The 19542-nt window shown below is 49.3% G+C and overlaps 1 protein-coding gene across 4 annotated transcripts in view; it reads right to left on the minus strand.

Moving 5' to 3' along the window:
- The window catches only part of Szrd1 (SUZ RNA binding domain containing 1), a 23058-nt gene that overhangs the window by 1741 nt on the left and 1775 nt on the right, over positions 1-19542 (minus strand). Inside the window, exons 2-4 of one of the 4 annotated variants that reach the window (XM_031379323.1) lie at positions 15979-16007; positions 3291-3340; positions 1683-1934 (exon numbers count right to left, since the gene is read on the minus strand). In XM_031379323.1, the coding sequence (XP_031235183.1) occupies positions 1683-1934; positions 3291-3340; positions 15979-15987 (311 nt within the window). In that variant the 5' untranslated portion in view covers positions 15988-16007. Of the gene's footprint in view, positions 1-1682; positions 1938-3290; positions 3341-15978; positions 16008-19542 lie in introns of all 4 variants that reach the window. The other 3 variants (XM_031379322.1, XM_031379321.1, XM_031379320.1) reach the window with 3 other exon arrangements.

Below are 19542 nucleotides of genomic sequence, written 5' to 3' on the forward strand. Positions count from 1 at the left end.
TGGTGTGGCTGTAACCCTACCACCAGAGAAGCTGAGGCAGGACTGCCAGGCCAGCCTAGGCCACAGGGTGAAACAGTATCTCAAAACACCAAAATTATGGGCTGAACATGTGCCTTAGCGCAGAGCTTGCCTAGCATACATGAAGGCCTAGGTTTGGTCACAGCTCTGTGCATAGCAAGGGAGGGGAGGACAGCGGCAATCCCAGCAGACAGGAGGGAGACCGTTGGGCCAGCAGCATTCAAAGTGGTTATTTCCACAACAGTGAGTCTGAGGCTAGCCTAAGCTAGATAAGACCCTGTGTCAAAAACAAAAAGCAGGCTTGTGTGTGGCAGCACCCGCTGCTTCCTCAGTTTTCAACCACATGATCCTTATTATGTGCATAGTGTTCTGAAGGCATGGAAGCCTATCCATGCAGACATGATGCCAGAAGAGGGCACTGGATCCCATTACAGATGGTTGTGAGCTGCCATGTGGTTGCTGGGAATGGAACTCAGGCATACTTTATTTAAAAAACTGTTTAAAACTTATTGTATGTAATACACGTGTACCCCAAAGCACAATACAGAGGTCAGAGGACGACTTGCAGGGGCTGATTCTCTCTCCATTGTCATTGTGACTGAACTTGGGTAGCCAGGCTTGGCAGCAAGTGCCCTTAGCAGCTGAGCTATCAGCAGCCTGAGGCCAGCCTGTACCTGGGTGCTGGGACCCTAATGGGTGCAGGTCCTCAGGATCGCATAGCAAGCACTCCCTTGACTGAGGCAGGGGTTTTTTGTTTGTGTCGTTTGAGTTTGGTGTTTTTGGTTTTGAGACAGGGTTTCTCTGTGGTTCTGGCTGTTCTGGACAACTCACTATGTAGACCAGGCTGGCCTGAAACTCAGAGATCCAGCTGCCTCTGCCTCCTGAGTGCTGGGATTAAAGATGTATGCCACCGGTTACAAAGGCATGTTTCACAATTACTATGTCATCAGAAAGTAACACAATACAAATCTAAAATCTTAAAAAAAAAAAAAAAAAAAAATTGAAAAGAGACACAAGTGGGGGGTGGAGAGATGGCTCAGTGGTTAAGAGCATTGATTGCTCTTCCAAAGGTCCTGAGTTCAAATCCCAGTAGCCATATGGTGGCTCACAACCATCTGTAATGAGATCTGACACCCTCTTCTGGGATGTCTGAAGAGAGCTACAGTGTATTTACATATAATAAATAAAGGACCCAGAGAATATAAATTAAAAAAAAAAAAAGACACAAGTGAAAATTTCTGCAAAACTCGAATGGGGTTGCTGGAGATCCAGGCAACAATACTGGGCTTTTCTGGGGTCTGGGCAGAACTCAGCACCTTATGGTCATTTGCTCACTTAGTGCTAAGCACACACAACACTGGTGGGCAAGGCAGAATGACTCCTATCCTACTTCTAAGATCAGCCTTGGGTTAAGCGGTTGTAAGCGGTTGTAATGCATGCAGCTGACGGAGCCTGACTCTAAGCCCATCCTTTGACCTTGCAGCCTGCACACTGTGTGGCGCCCATCAGCCACCTCACTTAACACCTGACAGCACCCTAGGCTGGAGAGAACTCCACTACTACAGTAGCTTGGCTCTCGAGCTAAGGACCTCAGTTCGATTCCCAGAACCCACATAAAGGTGCCCAGCAGTTCCTCCCCTGCCACTGGCGGCTCCTACACTCACCTGTCGAGGATGGGTTTCTCCTGCTCCTCCTCGGGGCTGGCGCTGCCTAGGATCCGCCTCCGAGCCTCTGCATACTCTGCCTCCCGCTGGGCTAGGGACTTGACAGGAAGGGCTGGCCTGCTGGTGGCATTGGGGCTGCTGAGCACACCGTTGCTGGTGGGCCTCTTGAGGATGCGGATCTGTGGGGGAGGCCCCGTGGGAAGGCTATCGTCTTGAATCACAATGGGCACTTTCGGAGGAGATTTGGATTTCCTGCTGACAAAGAGCAAACACAGCTTCATAAATCCCACAATGAGCAGAAGGCTAATCAGAGCCCTAAACCCTCCTTACTGCCTTCTCTCTTCCCACTGACTATTCACCAGGCCCAGGACTAGACAACTGTACTCCCACACCTCAGGCAGGGCAGCAGCCTTGCCACCAGCTCTACAGGGCACAGAACTGCTCCAGAGATCTAACCCTGCAGGTCACCAACCACCCTAGGGTCCTGGGACTTCCTCTCCATGTGCAGAACAGGCCCAGCAAGCACTGTTTTGCCCTGGAGGCCAAAACATTTCACACCCAAAATTCAATGACTTTGATGAAAACCCACCTTTCCTACACAGACCAGCGTGTAAGAGGCTGGTGAGCTGGGATGCCCCTCAGCTCATGTCTCCCACAGCGTGTGCTCAAAATGAGACAATACACAGGCACCTGCTGTGCCACCCAACCTGGCAACTAGCAAGACAAGATTTATCAAGCTCTCTGCTTTCTGGCATGTGACCTGTGCCTCTCAAGAGACAGGCTTACACCAGAGCAGCAAGTTACCTCCACACAAGAGCCTTTGAACAGAGACATCTCCCTTCCCAGGGCTCTCTGCTCTATTGGGCAGCGGCGGGGCTGGGATGAAACTACTTGGCAATGCTCAAAAGAGAAGCATTGTCCAAGGCTAGTAGATATGCACAATCAATGCTAGGTGGCCACAAGCAGAGGTGATGCTCCCCAAACACAAAGAGGACCAACAACACAGGGAGGGGGCAAACAGAAGCCACAGATGAGAATGGGAGCAAGGCAAGGAGAACACCTACACCAGCCACGGATGCCGCCCCCTTGCCAGAGCCTGAACCACCAGGAGGGTGGAAGCTCCATGCTCTCTGTCAGATGCAAGGGCCCTAGGTGGGTGGGGGTGACATGGAAAGGGGCCTGGAACCATGGGAAGTAGCTCCTGGGAATCATAGGAAGGCATCCTCATAATACCCTATGCTGCCAAGCCATCAAGGACACAGGAATCATCTGTCCACACTCTTCATGTCACAAAAGACACCAATTCCCACAGGGAAAAACAACTATGCCACACTTCAGAGCCACTGCGCACAGTCACACATAAACCCAAATCTTGTCACCTCCCTCTTTCCATCAGACAACCTCACACAGGGTCCACTGAGGCTGGAGACAGCTGCAACACGTCTCACCCCAAAGCCTCAAGCCAGTGTCCTCGCAGCCTACTGGGAGGGAAGAGCTAGCTGCCCAGGAGCCTAATCACCTAACACTACAGCCAGCTGGAGAACGCTGCCTGCCCAGCTCTCCAGCTGCAGAGAGAGCACGAGCCCTCACGCCAGCCAGCAGCCTTACCTCTCCTTTTGTGTGATCTTCAGTTTTTTTTCCAACCGTCTGTCTATTTCCTAGAGGAAAAAAATGTATATAAAAGTGGAAAAAAGTCTCTCTCAAATAAAACCTTAAGTCTTTATTTCCAAGTTAAGGGCATTGTCTGCACTCTAGGCAGGGACTTGGCTATGTCCTTTGACTGGACCTGAGCTTTGGGGACCTGGCTCCCTCTGAAGGTCCATCTCCCCTTGGCCCATGAGCACAGCAAGAGTTCTGGACCTCATCATTAGGTGGGTTTTTTTTTTTTTTAATTTATTTATTTTATGTATCTGAGTGCACTGCTTCAGACACCCCAGAAGAGGGCATCTGATCTCATTACAGATGGTTGTGAGCCACCATGTGGTTGCTGGGAATTGAACTCAGGACCTCTGGAAGAGCAGTCAGTGCTCTTAACCACTGAGCCATCTCTCCAGCCCCCCCCCCTTTTTTTTGCACAGTCCCCAGCCAGTCTCCAGCCAGTCTCCAGCCAGCCTCCAGTTGGCTTCTTCAGCCTCACTCCAACCTCTCCAACTTTCTCACACACAGCTAACCAAGCCGTCTGCCTCCTCACTTAAGTGCTTGAGGGACACCTGAGCTCTGCCTCTTCCATCCCTTGAATCTATCCTTCCTGTTTTGCACTAGGACAGGACTGAGCTGTCAGTGCCCAGGCCCCACCTGTCTGCAGCATCCTTAGGCCCCCTCACACCCAGGGCCGCCTCCTCTCTGATCCTACCAGTTCGCTGAGCACCCGCCCCCAGCAGTTAACTCTCCCTTTTACATCCCCTCACAGCCACTGTCAACCAGTTTATAATCTAGTTTGGAGGCAGACTCGTGAGCTTTCTGTGGCTGGCATTTAGGGAAAGAGTTGAGGTGACCCATGGAATCTGAAGGTGAATCAGGGGAAAGAGTTCTCAGCAGAGCTGTTGTCACAAAGTCACTATTGTACAGAAGGGTAAGAAAAGAGCAGGTGAGACTGTCATCAATACATTTAGGAGCTCAACTCACAGAACCTCAGCCTGCAGCAGCCTCTGTAGCTAACTAGAGGAACTCCAGATACCTGCAAGCAGAGTGCACAGAGCTAAGGAAGTCTCAATCTCCAGGCTCGTGTCTGTCCCTCTCTCTGACAGAGTGCCTAGCTCCTAGAGGTGAAAGACTATGCACTCAGTAAAGGTTTCTCACAAGAGTGGCTCCTAGCCACTGGCTACTTTGCTGGCAAGGGGGTCTGGCAAGGTCAAGACACTTTTGGTTGTGACTACAGGAGGGTAACAGTAGAGGCCGCTCCTGGGTGAACACTGGGTACTGCTAAATGCAGGGCTATAGAGGGCCTGCTGTGTTCTGCTCAGCACTGTGTGCTAATGTCCTGAGAATGCCTGTGCTCACGCTGGCCAGTCCCATCCATCAGTGTTTACCAAAGAGACAGCTGATCATCATGAAGTGAACCTGGTGTTCAATCAACTGATTGAGAGTTAGACAATCAAGCCAACTTTCTTTTTTTTTTTTAAGATTTATTTTATTATTATTTTTATTATATGTAAGTACACTGTAGTTGTCTTCAGACACCCCAGAAGAGGGCATCAGATCTCATTACAGATGGTTGTGAGCCACCATGTGGTTGCTGGGATTTGAACTCAGGACCTTCGGAAGAGCAGTCAATGCTCTTAACTTCTGAGCCATCTCTCCAGCCCCAGGCCAGCTTTCTTTAGTGGTGTTTTCTTTCTTTCCGTCTTTCCTTCTTCTTTCTTTCTTTTGGTTTTTCAAGACAGGGTTTCTCTGTGTAGCCCTGGCTGTCCTGGAACTCATTCTGTAGACCAGGCTACCCTCGAACTCAGAAATCCACCTGCCTCTGCCTCCCAAGTGCTGGGATTAAAGGCCTGCGCTTTTTAACCACCCCACCATTGGTGTTTTCTAGAAGGTTCTTTTTCTGTCTTTCCTAATTAGTATCTCTTCCAACAATACAAAATTGTACTGTCTGAAGCTACATTTAAGTACAAATATTGCCACTCACTTCAGGTAACACAGAATACTGTGCTCCGGAGGCACAGGCAGGTCTCTGGGGGCACTTGGAAAGGCAGGAGAACCCCCCCCTCCACACACACACACACACACACACACACACACACACACAGACACACACACACAAGCTGGAACCCATCTGTGCCCAGGAAACAGTCAATTTGTAGAAAACAGTAAGAAACAATAATGCTTCCGACAGACACAGATTCTACACCAAGTTTAGCTCCTGACAGAACTGAGTGATACACTGTCATTTCAAGGGCAAATCCAATGTCTTACACTAGCTTAATGCCTATTCCTCCTGGTTTCTCACAAGTAGCCTCTTTTGTGAGTGTCAGCTGTGTCTGGTGTGTGTGCGGGCATGTCCTGGTGCCCATCGCCTGGTCCAGAAGGCATCAGATGCAGCTAGAGTTAGATGTTTGTGAGCTGCCTAATGTGGATGCTGGGATTTGAACTCTGGTCTTCATGGTTGAGCAGAAAGTGCTGTTAACTGAGAGCCACCTAACCAGTCCCAACCTCTTTCTTTACTAAGTCCCCCTGCTAATTCCAGTTTCTCCATCTTAACACATCTTTAGCACCTATGAAATTTAAGCTTTTTTTATTTGTTTGTTTTTCGAGACAGGGTTTCTCTGTGTAGCCCTGGCTGTCCTGAAACTCACTCTGTAGACCAGGCTGGCCTCAAACTCAGAGATCCACCTGCCTCTGCCTCCCAAGTGCTGGGATTAAAGGCGTGCACCACCACCGCCCGGCTCACTTTTTTATTATTTCCCACAACACCTTCCTTCCTTCCTTCTTTCCTTTATCGAAATAAGGATGCCCAGAGTCTTGACAGTGTCAGCAGCCTCCACTGCTAGGGAGACAAATCCTGAAGCTCTGACACTACTCTGAGTAGACCAGGATGAGGACAAAAGAGACTATGAACACTGCACTGACAGCTGAGGATTGACTGGTGTGCTGAGCCTTCTCCTGGACAGGTGATTAGACTGTGCTATGGTAAGTGAAATGGATTCCTTTCCTCTGGGTCCAAATCCATGTCAAAGATCAGCTGCCAAGCCCAGACAGCACGTGCTCTAATAGGCTCTACCATGAGAAAGCTGAGCATGCCTGTGATACCAGTGTGTGGAGGCTGAGCAGGATGGAATTCTGGCTGTTCCTCCAGGTCTCAATTTCTCTACAGATAAAGCAAAAGACTTCATAAGGCAGAATGAACCTAGAAGGAGTACAGCCCACCCACACAAGGCACCCAGTCTAACAGACAAATGAAAAGGATAAACACAGGCTTCCTGGTCTGAAGGCAGATGCCTGGGCAGGATGGCCCTTTGGGAGGTAACTGAGTGTACCCCCAGGTGAGGGAAAGCAGCCGCCATCCATCTCCAAGGTCACGGGCCTGAGGGGAAGGGAGCACAGTTTCTCTGGCTGTTGGTGCTCTTTGTCCTTACAGCCTGTGTGCTTATAGAGCCTCTGGTAGAAAGAAAGCTGTGGTGGAAGCCAGGGGCATGATGGGGAAAAGCTCATTCTAGGAGGGCAAGAGTATGGAAGGGCCTCACATAGCCTTTTACATGAACTGTGTTCTGGGAAGCCAGAGGGGTGGGGGTGGGGTAGGAAGGCAATGATTCTGCTGTTAAAGCACTGGCTGCTCGACTTGAGTGTCCAGGTTCAATTCCTAGCAGTACAGGACAGGTTCCAAGTGTCCCAGGAGATCTAAAGGTCTCTTCTGCTCTTCATGGGCACTAGGTGTGCACATGGTGTATAAACACACAACGATACCCATACACAAAATAACTGGCAAGGTAGCACACACCTTTAGTTACAGTCAGAAACAGGTGAGCTAGCCTGGTCTGCATAGCAAGTTCCAGGACAGTCAAGGCTAAATATATAGTCAAGGCTTTATCTTGATAAATAGATAAGAGAGATTTTAAAGCTTAGCATCTACTGTATGCACGCGCTTGTCATGTACACGTGCTAAAGGCAGGATATCCCCAGGATAGCCTCTGCTCCCTTCTCCCCTCCCCTACCATGTGGGTTTCAGAGACCAGTCTTCAAGCCAAAGCTGGAGCCTTCACTTACCAGGCCACACCTCACCAGTCCCAGCCTACTTTTATGAACCAGTTATAACCTGAGAAGAAGCAAGGGAGACAGAAAGGACTGGGGTCTGTGTGAAAGGCAAGGACTATTAAGACCCAAGGTTTGCTCCTGTAACACTAAGAGGTGGCTAGAGCCAAGCATGGTGGCTTATGCCCGTAATCCTAGCACTGAATAGGCTGAAGGCAGATGTTCATGAGTTACAGGTCAGCCTAGACCACATAGTGAGGCCCAGGTAAACCTGGGCTACAGAGTGAGACCCTAAATGAGAAAATAAAACAATTAACCAATAATGAGCTGCAGAGATGGCTCAATCGATAAACTGAGGACTTGAGTTTCAATCCCTAGCGCCCAAGTTAAAGCTGGGCAGTGCTACAAGCCTATACCTAGTCCTGGGGGAGGAGATGGTCAGCTCCTCGGGGCTTGCTGGGCAGCTAGTCTAGCTGCTATGGTGAGCCCCAGGGTTAGAGAAAACACAAGCTGGAGGCTGTGGATCAGACACAGGAGCACAACGTGTAATCACAGTGCTGCGCTTGGGAGGAGGAGAAAAGGTTGCCACAAGTCCCTGGCCAATCCGGGATACATGGCCAGACCTCACAAATTAAAATTGGGCTGAAGAGATTGCTTGGTGCTTCAGAGTGCCCACTGCTCTAGAGGAGGCCCTGAGTTCTGGAATCCACATCACCTGGTTTACAACTGCCTGAAACTCTAACTCCAGGGGACCTGAGGCCCTCTTGTGACCTCTGTAGGCACCTGCATACATGAGTACATACTGGTTACACAGATACACACACATACACATATACAAATAATAAAATAAATCTTAAAAAATAAAAGGAGGAGCCAGGCAGTGATGGGCTACAGAGAAACCTTGTCTCAAAATGCAACAAAGGTAAATGAATGAATGAATAGGGGCTGGAGAGATGGCTCTGTGATTAAGAGCTGTACCAGGGCATGGATTCTATTTCCAGCACCCACATGGTAGCTCATGGCCAACTACAACTCTAGTCCCATGGGAACTAGTCAATGCTCTATTCTGGTGTGCAGACATAAATACAGACAAAATGCTCATATGTTGAGGAAAAAACCCACATACACACAAAACCCCAATACCCCTCCCTACCCTGCCACCAAAAACCAAACAAGCAAAACAAAAGTGCTACAAGGTGTCTCTGAGAGAGTCGCTCAGCAAGGCGAGGAGGAGAGGGAAGAGGAAAGACAGGTCAGGCTGTGTGTCTCCATGTGGAGGGCAGCACGGAGACAGCCACAGTGCATCTTAGATGAGAAGCTCGGGAAACGTGTCACGGCTCATCTAGGGGTGGTGGAGTCCTGAGCGACGGTCAGAGCAGCCACACTCACAGGAGACAGTGAGTGAGTCCAAACACTCCCCACTCATTCCACAAGGGTAGGAGGGAGCGCCTTGTCCTTTCTGGGACTTCAAATGCTTTTGCCAGCTCCAGAGCCATGTTCTCCATTCCTGCCATGGTGTCCAGCCAAGGGGGATGGCAGCTGCCCCAACCCACTGCAGAACTAACAGGACCGTCTGGTGACTACTGCAACCAACCTAACCCTAATAGTCCCATAAGCTGCTTCCAATGAAGCTCTGGCTCTAGATTAGAAAGTATCCCTTTTTATTGGCAACAGAGGCAGTGAGTAACTCTTCTACCTGTCTGTCAGCTTCTGGCTTTCCCTCTCACTCAAGGAATGATCGCTGATCTCGAGCTTCCAAAGTTAGTATGTTCCACAGCTGGGCGGGCAGGAAGCACATCTCCAAACAGACCAGGCAGGGCTAGGGAAGTGTATGTGTGGGGCGAGGTGTAAAGAAGAAACAGAAGGGCTGGACTGGTATCACTCGGCTCACCTTTAATCCCAGCACTGGAGAAGCAGAGGTAGGCAGACCCCTTGTGCTCTAGGCCAGCCTGGTCTATGTAGCTAGTTCCAGGCCCACAACAATAGGTACCCATGTCCCTGGTTCAGGGTGGGCAGTGTTAGAATCCGGCAGAGCTGTGTTCCTGGCCACAGTCCCTAATGGCTCCCACACACCTACTGTGCAGGATTCTGGCTCTTCCTGAGTTCCTCAATCTCACTTAGGGACAAAGCAAAGGAATTCATAAAATCCGATGAGTGTGGTGGCTCATGGCTCTACTCCCAGCATTTGAGAGCCTGAGGCAGGAGGATTACTCTGGATCTGAAGCCAATGACTTCACAAAGGAAGAACCCATTTGTAACAGCAGACCCTGATCTATAACAGAAAAGCATCTCAGGAAGAGCTGTGGAGCCCTAGGGGAGCATCCACAGTGCAGATATGCAGCCCACAGAGCTCTCCAAACCCCTGTGGAACCTGTGGCCACGCCTGTCCTGTATGCGGTCCTACACTTTTACATGGTGGCTCAGACTGGCTGGGTTGGCTGTCCCTGCTCATTCTACTTTCTCTGGCAGCCCCATCTTTGGGGGAGCACCCAAAGTTCTGGCACCTCAGGTTCAAAAGTTAAGCAAATGTCCCAAATAGTCTGAATTACAAATACTTGTATATGTGCTTTTGATGCCTTTTTAAAAAATTACAAAAGCACACCCGGGGGGAAAAAGTCAAACTATATATGGGCTAAGTTAAAGCATACAACAAAGCCAAAAGCATACTTCAGGCGATTGAGAGACGCTCTAAGGGGCTGAGGCCACGGGTCCACTATTTGCCTTTCACTACAGACTTGGACAAGCCACTCCACTCCCCACAAAACATCTCTCTCTTCTTTGTTACTCCCAGAGTGAGAGAAAACATTCCACAGTAATTAAATGGATCACCAGAGGGCACAAGATCCAGCCCTGACTCCCTCTGAGGAAGTCTATGCTTTGGCAGTGCCTTCAACGTCTGCCCTCTGCTTCTTTGGAGGGAGACGGCTGGGAGCATCATCTGTGGAAACCCTGCTGCAGCATGCCTTCAGGCCTGGGGTCCAGAGCTGAGCAGGCCAGCCATGCTGGCGGCCAGAGGCAGACAGTGAGAGACACCACAGACGCTGTGTGTTGTGGCAAGAGATCCTGCTGTGGAATGCAGGACACATGGATCGAACAGAAGCAAGGAGAAGGAGCTCAGGAAACTGGGAAGAGGGAGCAGTGGTGGCTCACGCCTTTAATCCCAGCACTTGGGAGGCAGAGGCAGGTGGATTTCTGAGTTCGAGGCCAGCCTGGTCTACAGAGGGAGTTCCAGGACAGCCAGGGCTACACAGAGAAACCCTGTCTCGAGAAACAAAAAAAGTCGGGCTGGTGAGATGGCTCAGCGGGTAAGAGCACTGACTGCTCTTCTGAAGGTCCTGAGTTCGGATCCCAGCGGCCACATGGTGGCTCACAATCACCTGTGGTGAGATTGGACGCCCTCTTCTGGTGCGTCTGGGACAGCTGCAGCCACACACATGATGGCTCACGGCCATCTGTACAGCTACAATGTACTCATACACATAAAATAAATTAAAAAGATCTTTAACGTGGATTACATGATAGAATATTATCATTTTTTGATTTTACTAAGTAAAATTTAAATTATTAGGCTGGCCTACACAGCAAGTAAGTTCTAGGGCTATATGATGAGCCTGTCTCAAAACCCTAGATAGATAAATAAATAAATACATACATACATACATACATACATAAATGAATGCCAAGAATGGTGAGGCATACCTTTAACCTAGCACTGAGGAAGCAGAGGCAGATGGATCCCTGTGAGTTCAAGACAAGCCTGGTCTAATTAACAAGGTCCAAGACAGCTAGAAGAATATAATAGCCTGTTTCAAAACATAAGAAAGAAAGGAAGACAGAAGGACAGACAGACAGACAGTCTAACATTAGTATAAGACATGGTCCACAGCAAGGGAAGGGCCACATATCAGCCTAAAAGCAAGGCTTCAATCAAGCCCAACTCCTACTCAGCCAAGCTCACTGCTGCCAGACTCGGATTTTGAGTCCTCAATGCCTCAGCCTCCCAGGAGCACCTACTGCCCGAAGCTTCTTCCTGCAGAGCTGTTTCGTGGTCCAGGCTTCTCCAAAGCCTGGCTCGCCCCCCAGAAACTCTTTCTCACCCTCTGACTCCTCCCCTAATGGGCAGGTTCCTCTGCTCTCCTGACCTCTGAAGGCCCCAAAGTTCAGACCCTCTGCTATATCCACCTTGGCTGTCCTTGGAACTTACTATGTAGACCAGGCTAGCCTCAAAGAAATCCACCTGCCTCTGCCTCTGAAGTGCTGGGATTAAGGGCTTGTTCCAGTCTTCCTGGCCAATCTGATTGCCTTTCTTTGTTTTAATTATGTTTACTTATCTTACACATGTGGAGGTTAGAGATTCTCACCTTCTACCACCCGCCTCAACCACCCAGCCTTCTCACTGATCCTGGTTTCTTTTTGAGATAGGAGAGGCAGATCTCAAACTCACAGTAATCCTCTGCCTCAGACTCCTAAGTGCCACCATACCTGGTTATCGTGTCTACACCTCATATAGATCCACAGCTTTACAAACACCGACACACTTGGGTGGTAGTCGGGCTCTCCCAATCTTAGGAGGTCAAGGCTGCTTCCTCCACCACCACAGCAGCTCAGCCCGGAGCCAGAGGCCATTTCCATGTATACAGGCCACTGCCACAACTCCTGGTTGGTTCTGCTTTCAAAATACATGCTAAATCTTCTTCACAGTAGTGGTTAAGGTCACCAACAGACCCTGGCTCCTGCCCGTTCCACCTGATTCCCCATAGCAGACAGAGTGAGACTTAAAATTGACCCTAACTTCTTGCTCCAAGGAGTTACCACCTAATGTCTCCACCAAATCTGGAGCCCAGTGCCTTTACCTTGTGGGCCACTTTCCCTCCCCATTTAGCCACATCAGCTCTACTGAGCCTCAGACAAACACAATTCCGCTCCGGACTCAAAGCCTCCATCCACACTCAATTGCCGCAGCCTGGAATGCCTGGGGGACAACTCTTTCTATCCCAAAGTCTCATCTTTTTATTTTCTCCAGATAGTTTTGGTTTTGGCTTATTGGAGACAGGGTCTCTACCTAGCCCTGGCTGTCCTGGAACTCACTATGTAGATCAGGCTGGCCTCAAACTCAGAGATTCACCTGTCTCTCTGGAACTTTCAGCACCCACTCTGCCCCAGCTTCCCCAAATTGGAGTTTCCAGAGTCGAGACATCAGAGCAGTCCTGTCTGTCACCTTTGTCCTTCTCAGACCCAGCTTTATAAAACGTACTCTGCCCCAGTCGCTCATGCTTCCTGTGCCTTTAAATCCACCTGCCATTCTCTGTCGAGTGCACATATAAAACCTATGCCAGAGATCTCACCAACAGAGTTTTGTGAACAGACACTTCACACTTGGCCGGCCCAGGAGCCTACAAACAATGCCCGACACACCAATCTGCTAAAAGTCCTTGTGGAGCAATTTTGGCGCTGTCCCGGTTTTACAGATGGAAGAGAACCAATTCTGAGAGGTTATGTCACAACACAGTTCCAGTGTGGACTGGAGCCAGGATCAACTGGTTTTGTCAGTGACTACACACTTTCAAACTGGAGCTAAGGTTGGCTGGGGTGCAGCTCAGAGGCAGAGCATGAGGTAGGCCCTCGGCTACTCCTGTGGACTGTGTATGTGTACTCGTTGGTGGGACAGCAGGCTCTGCAGTCTCTAGTGTGGCACACCTCTGGCCACCATCTCCAACCCCTGCCTCAACCACAGAGCCACCATCTCCAACTCCTGCCGCAAGCACAGGTGCAATGAGCCTGGCTACACTCGTTAAGTTGACAAAGGACACACAACTAGTGACAGGAAGCAACCGGCTTCTCCACCAGGCAGGTTCCATGAGCCCAGGTTTCTTTTTTTTTTTCAGCACCCCACTCCTTTATTCCTCCCTTGCAAAGAAAACTTGAGTTCAGGAGCTTTCCTCTCCTGCCCTCAAGTTCCCTCAAGACCAGGGATGATCACAGGCACCAGACCTTTGGTGAGATACTTGCCTCCAGCCCTGAGTTCTGGCTGTTTGTGTCAGTGAGTCAGTAGTACCCTTCCAAAAGGAGGGACCAGGGTCAGTTCAGAGTGGCAAACGTCTTGAGACAAGAAGCTACCTTAACTAGGCCTGAGGGGGACCCACCCCAGCAAAGGTCACCGCTGTCTGAACAGAGACTAAGCCAGTGTGGGCAAGCCAGCTCAGTCACCTCAAGGAGCCCAGGTTTCTTAAGAAAGGGCAGGATGACTTCATGGCCAGCCAGGCAACTGCAAAAGGAAATAGCTCTTAGGCAGAAACCAGACCCAGCAATTTAAAAGGACCCCAGCGGGGGAGGGCTTCAGAAACTGCAAACTGCAGTCCTAACACAATGAAATGTTTGCCTCTGGACACTTCATGGCTCAGTGTGGGAGGGAAATCCATGCAGGGCAAATAAAACAGGGCAAAGTCTCTAGCACTCCTCTTTGTGGGTTTGCTCTTTTTCATTGTTTTACTAGTTTGCTTTTCACACGGCACTGGGCAACTTACTTCAGTACTCAGAGACAGCGGGCTAGAGGCCCTTTGGAGGATGATTCAAGTTACTACACAACACCTCCGATTTTATTTGCACACCCAAGGGTGCTCTTATCAAGTCCAGCTTAGAATCAATGCGTAGCATTCAGCAGAGAGAACACAAATGGGCCACAAGACACACACAGAGGGTACTCCAGAAGAGAGCAACCACGACCCACATGAAGGCACTCAAACCTAATCCTGAGCAAAAAGTATTTATATCTCTTTTTCACCTGTTCAAGTGTTAAAAAGGGTATTTCAAGCCAGATGAAGGAAGGCTGAGGCAGAAGGCTCACAAGTTCAAGGCCCACCTGGCTACACAGTGAGACAGGAATGTTTTGTTTAAGATTTCAAGCAGCCAGTTCCTCACTGGTAGTCACTGCTGTGGGTGTTAAAGTGGGCTCACCAGCACTGGGCTCAAGCTCCTGAGTTGCTCACCCCTGTTAGGAAGCAGATCAAGCCCAGGTGAGAACACAGGAGAACTTCAAAGAGCCAACAAAAAGCATGCTGAAGCACCTCACCAGTTAATTACCCAGTGACAAGCAAATGTAAACAACTAGAGCAAGGTGCAGGACCCAGGGGTCCCAGGGGACCCAGGGCTAGCCTTTCTTAGAGCGGGGGGGGGGGGGGGGGGGGGGGGGGGGGCGCAGGGACAGAGCAACTCCCACCCTAGAGGTCTGTGACAATGAGCATTAAGGTCAACTAGGAGTGACTGCAGTGAGCTCCCGCCACTGTCTCACAGCTCTTCCAAAAAAGGATGGTAGTGTCTGCTCACCTGTGAGCCATGCAAGCAGCAACAGGAGCAGGACCGCCAGCAGGAGGCTCAGCAATGCTCTGTAAGCCAGGGAGGCCAAGTCTGACTCTCGGGGTCCATAAAGAATGACAAGCCTGGGCTGGAGAGATTGCTCAGTGGCTAAGAGCGCTGACCGCTGCTCAGAAGGTCCTGAGTTCAATTCCCAGCAACCACATGGTAGCTCACAACCATCTGTAAATGGGATCTGATGCCCTTCCGGGGTATCTGAAGACAGCTACCGTGTACTTACATACAATAAATAAATAAATCTTTAAAAACAAAAAACCAAAAAACCGACAAGCCTGAACTCCACAGACTGGCATACAACTTGCCCCAGCACCAAAGCTTCTACTGTCCACATTTACCACTCTTCTGGGAGCAGAATGGCTTACTTCCTGTGTGCAGAGGGGACATCTCAGCCCCGGGGACAAGATAATGTGCACACAAACCACTGATGGGATTTGTTCCCTATTTCTGAGGCATTTGGTTTCTTAATCTTAATGTTTGAAATCAACATCGTGCAAGAACAAGATGTGTCAGAGGCTAGCACAGTTAAAACTATTTACGGAACGGAATCTGGGGTTACCAAGAGAGCTTTTGATGGTATGCCAGGTGACACTCTTCCCAAGTCCCAGCCCCAGCCTGCACGGCACTACCCAAGAACAACAGTGTGTGTGTGTGTGTGTGTGTGTGTGTGTGTAGGGGGAGGCTTTGGCTGTAAGCTCAGGGCTACTTACATTCTAAGTTCAAGCCCTCATACCACAAAAAGAATAAATTAGTTTTTAAATAATTTTGTACTTTGGCCACAACTAGGTGAACTCAATCTCTTCCTAGGAAACCAACCTGTCAGTCTCAGTCTGGATAGGAGAAAACTAATCTACCCACACCCGTGAGGGAAGCATTCAGAAAACACTGTGCTATCTGCATCAGCAAGGGCTGCTGCTCACTGAGGGGGACTGAAGTCCACTAGAGGAGGGACTATTAAGACGGCTGGCCCCAAGAACATGTCCGGGTCACTACATCTCCACAATAGACTTTCTCTTGCAGGATTTCACCAACAGCTTTAGAGAGACGCTTCTCTCCTGCAGAAGGAAAAGCCCATCGCAACCATGGCAGCTCCCTCAAGAGCCCAGAGCACGCTGAGAACAGGGCCCCCACGCAGCCCCAGTGAAAAGGACTGGGGGCCACTGCTGAAAAGCTCATTATCCTCCCTTCTCAGAAGCCACAGGAAAGCAGATCTCTTTCCAGAGGTCAGGTTCAGCCAACTCACAGCCATCATGCTTCAATTGGCCAAAAGCTCTGCAAAAAAAAAAAAAAAACCCTTCAGAGAGCACTGCAGGTCCCAGGACTCAGGCTTCCCAAAAAGCAGATTAGTACTGAGGCCTGCAGGCGTGGCAGCGTGGCAGAGGTGGATGCCCAGACTAACTCTGCCATTGTCTTGTGCCCACTACACAGTCAACTGCACTTTCCAAAACGACAACAGAATATTTAAAACAAAACACCTTGTGGAATACAGCCACTCCTCCAAAGAAAAGGGACAGATTTAACCTCTTAAATAACAATCCAACTCTGTCTTGCCTCTGTAAAAAGGAGGATGGAGGCAGGCAGGTAGCTATTTAAAGCGTTCCACTGCTCTAAGGACAAAGTCGCAGCTCCCAGAAGCAAGTTCAAAGCGCCCCTCCAAACCTCTCTGGCTCCATTTTTTTCCACTGAGTCCTGCCAACCTCTGTGTCTCTGGCCAGGAGGAAATGCTTGCAGTGTGGAACGCTCTCCCCACTCCACCTCATCTATGTGTGCACTGGCCACACCACCACCTGCCCAGCTACTAGACAACGTGGCTCTGCTCAGCTCAACTTTCAAATCTTCTTTTATTGTTCCTCTTTCCCCCCATGCTGTCCCCCAGTCTCCGCATGTTGCCCAGGCTGGCCTTAGACTCAACCCTCTTGCCTCAGCACCCTGAGTTTGGGATTACAGGTGTGCAGCACTATTTTTTTGGGGGGGGGGTGTTCTTGGGATAGGGTTTCTCTGTGTAGCCCTGGCTGTCCTGGAACTCACTCTGTAGACCAGGCTGGCCTCAAACTCAGAAATCTGCCTGCTTCTGTCCTCCAAGTGCTGAGATTAAAGGCATTCACTACCACTGCCCAGCCTTGCACCGCTATTCTTGACTCTTGGTCTTTCAAGGGTGTGTATACATAATCTCCTGCACAAGACCTCTGGTCCCAGGCATGGCATCCACTGCTCACCTTCTACACAGTGTAGCTGCTCCTCTGATTTTGGAGGAGTGCCTGGCACACAACTGATACAATGTCTAAGGACACTTTCTCACAGGGCCAAGCATTACTGAGGGGTCTGGATGACTGGCTCACACAAGTGCAAAGTAAACATAGATCTGAATTCTCAACCCCGAAGACTAGTTACCTAGCTATCTAACTTGCACAAGACATTTTCTTAGGCTTGGAAATGAGCTCATTAGTAGATCTCTTGCCTGGTACATATGAGACCCTGGGTTTTATTCTTGGTTCAGGCAATACATAAGGGAGTTGGGGAACTGATATGGAGGCAGTTATGATCCTAGAGGTAGGAGGATCTGAGTTCAAGGTCAGCCTGAGCTTCATAAAGACCCTGCTTTTAAAAAGGACCTTAAGGGCGTTGATGCCTAGTTCAATCCTGGGAACCCATGTAGAGGAAGGAGAGCCAACTCTTCCAAGCTGTTCTCTGATCTCCACAGACAAATTCCCTAAAACACACACAAACAATAAGTAAGTGTGGAAAAAATACATGTTCTTCCCATTAGCTGCTTAATTTGAGGAAAAAAAAAATCAAAGGAAATTCTAGGGATCTGGAGAAAGGTCACAGTGCTTTTCAGCCGACAGCCTAGCTCCATTGTCACCCCCTCTTCTAGCTGAGGTGGTTTATCAACAAGAGAAGATAGGCCATTTTCCAGATATTTCTTTTGTCTAAACAAGAGGCATGTATAATCAGCTTCAAACCATCAGAACCAAAGCTGAGTGTGGTGGTACACACCTTTAATCTCAGCAAAGCAGGTGGATTTCTGAGTTTGAGGTCACCCTGTTCTACAGAGTGAGTTCCAGGATAAACAGGGCTACACAGAGAAATCCCTCCTTGAAAACCAACTGTGGATCTACTTTCTGGGGCAGGAAGGTATCTTCCAATTACAAACGGCTCTCATTGCCATTTGAGACTTGCTGAAGACACAGGCCACAGGTCAAAGTTGGAAGCAGGATGGAAGAGTCACCTCGGGTAGCATTGGGCTTAAGTGCACAGGGCCCCGGGTCTGACCCTCAGGGCACTCCCTATCAGTGGTCCTGAATCAACAATGACTCAATTCTAAGTTTTCACATCCCCATCAGGCGCGTTTTAAAAGAAGCATGTCTTGGTCAAAGGTGAATTATACTCTGAAGTGTCTCTGGAGTGTGGCTGTAACCTCTCTGAAGGAAAGAACAGAGGTGCTATTGCACAGTAGGGAAGCAGTCACAGATGAGCAGCAGTCTGATTAAGAAACCACCTGAGGTGATCCTTCAAGCTTGCCCTTCCATCGGTGGAACACCAAGCTCTACCCTTCCAGCTCTGAAGACACTCAACAGAGCTGGCTCTCCCTGGATCCCTGGAGTGCACCGACACTCAATTTTACAACCAGCCAACTCTCAGTCACTGATCTCTCTGCTTCCACACAAGTTTTCTTCTGCTTGCTGGTCTGTCTAGGTCTTTCTTTTTTTGGAGGTCAAGGCACATTCAAAACTCAATACGGGAAAGGGAGACAGGGTAAAGTAAAGCCAATTATGTTTACACCAGCAACCACCTGCTGCATCTCAAAGACATGGAGGAAAGTCAGCCGGATGCAGTGTGTGAGCATACAGCACCCTCCTCACCCTCGTCCTTCATGCCACACATGCTGGTGTTACTCAAGGGAATCGAATTCATGACAGCCTTGTGGGGCCTGGCGTGGAGATGTCTCTCTCTTATTCAGCACTTGGAAGGCTGAGTCTGAATACTCACTGATTTGAGGCCAGCCTGGACTACAGTGTAAAAGCCTGACACGCAAAAAAAAAAAAAAAAAAAAAAAAAAAAGGCGGTGGTAGCGCACGCCTTTAATCCCAGCGCTTGGGAGCAGAGGCAGGCGGATTTCTAAGTTCAAGGCCAGCTTGGCCTACAGAGTGAGTTCCAGGAAAGCCAAGGCTATACAGAGAAAACCCTGTCTGGAAAAACCAAAAAGAAAAAGAAAAAGAAAAAAAAGAAAAAGTTTAAGGAGAACCAAACCTCCACAGTGACTGTAGCCAGCCAGAGCTACACAGTGAGACCTTATGTGGTGATCTGAATGAGAATATCTTGGTCTCCGGTTTTCCAGTTTGAGAGACTCTTATAGGCACTGCCTTGGCCAGAAGGTGTCTCTTCACAGTGAAAGGACAGTAACTATGAGTCTCTGTCTCAAAAACAACACATTAGAGCAAACATATTAAAAGTGGAGGGGTAAAGTGCTCACTCCGGTGGAAGACTAGTTTCCTTGCCAGCACTCCCATCAAATGGCTCACAATGATCTGTACAGGGGATCATGGCTTCTGGCATCCTCGAGCACCCCCACATGTCCAAGAGTCCATGAGCAGAGAATGCACATCCTCACTTTCTCTGGTAGTAGAGGCACGTGCTTCCAATTCCAACACTCCCCTCTGGAAGTCGAAGCAAGTTTGTGATTTCCAGACCAGCTGGTCTACAGAGCAAATTCCAGGACAGCCAGGATTGCATGAAAGCTGTAAAAACCAGGGTTTTGAAACCCCATCTTTTCTTTTTCTTTTCTTTCTTTCTTTTTTTTTTTTTT

Source organism: Mastomys coucha, unplaced genomic scaffold (assembly GCF_008632895.1).
Source record: "Mastomys coucha isolate ucsf_1 unplaced genomic scaffold, UCSF_Mcou_1 pScaffold18, whole genome shotgun sequence".
In the NCBI taxonomy this organism is placed as follows: domain Eukaryota; kingdom Metazoa; phylum Chordata; class Mammalia; order Rodentia; family Muridae; genus Mastomys; species Mastomys coucha.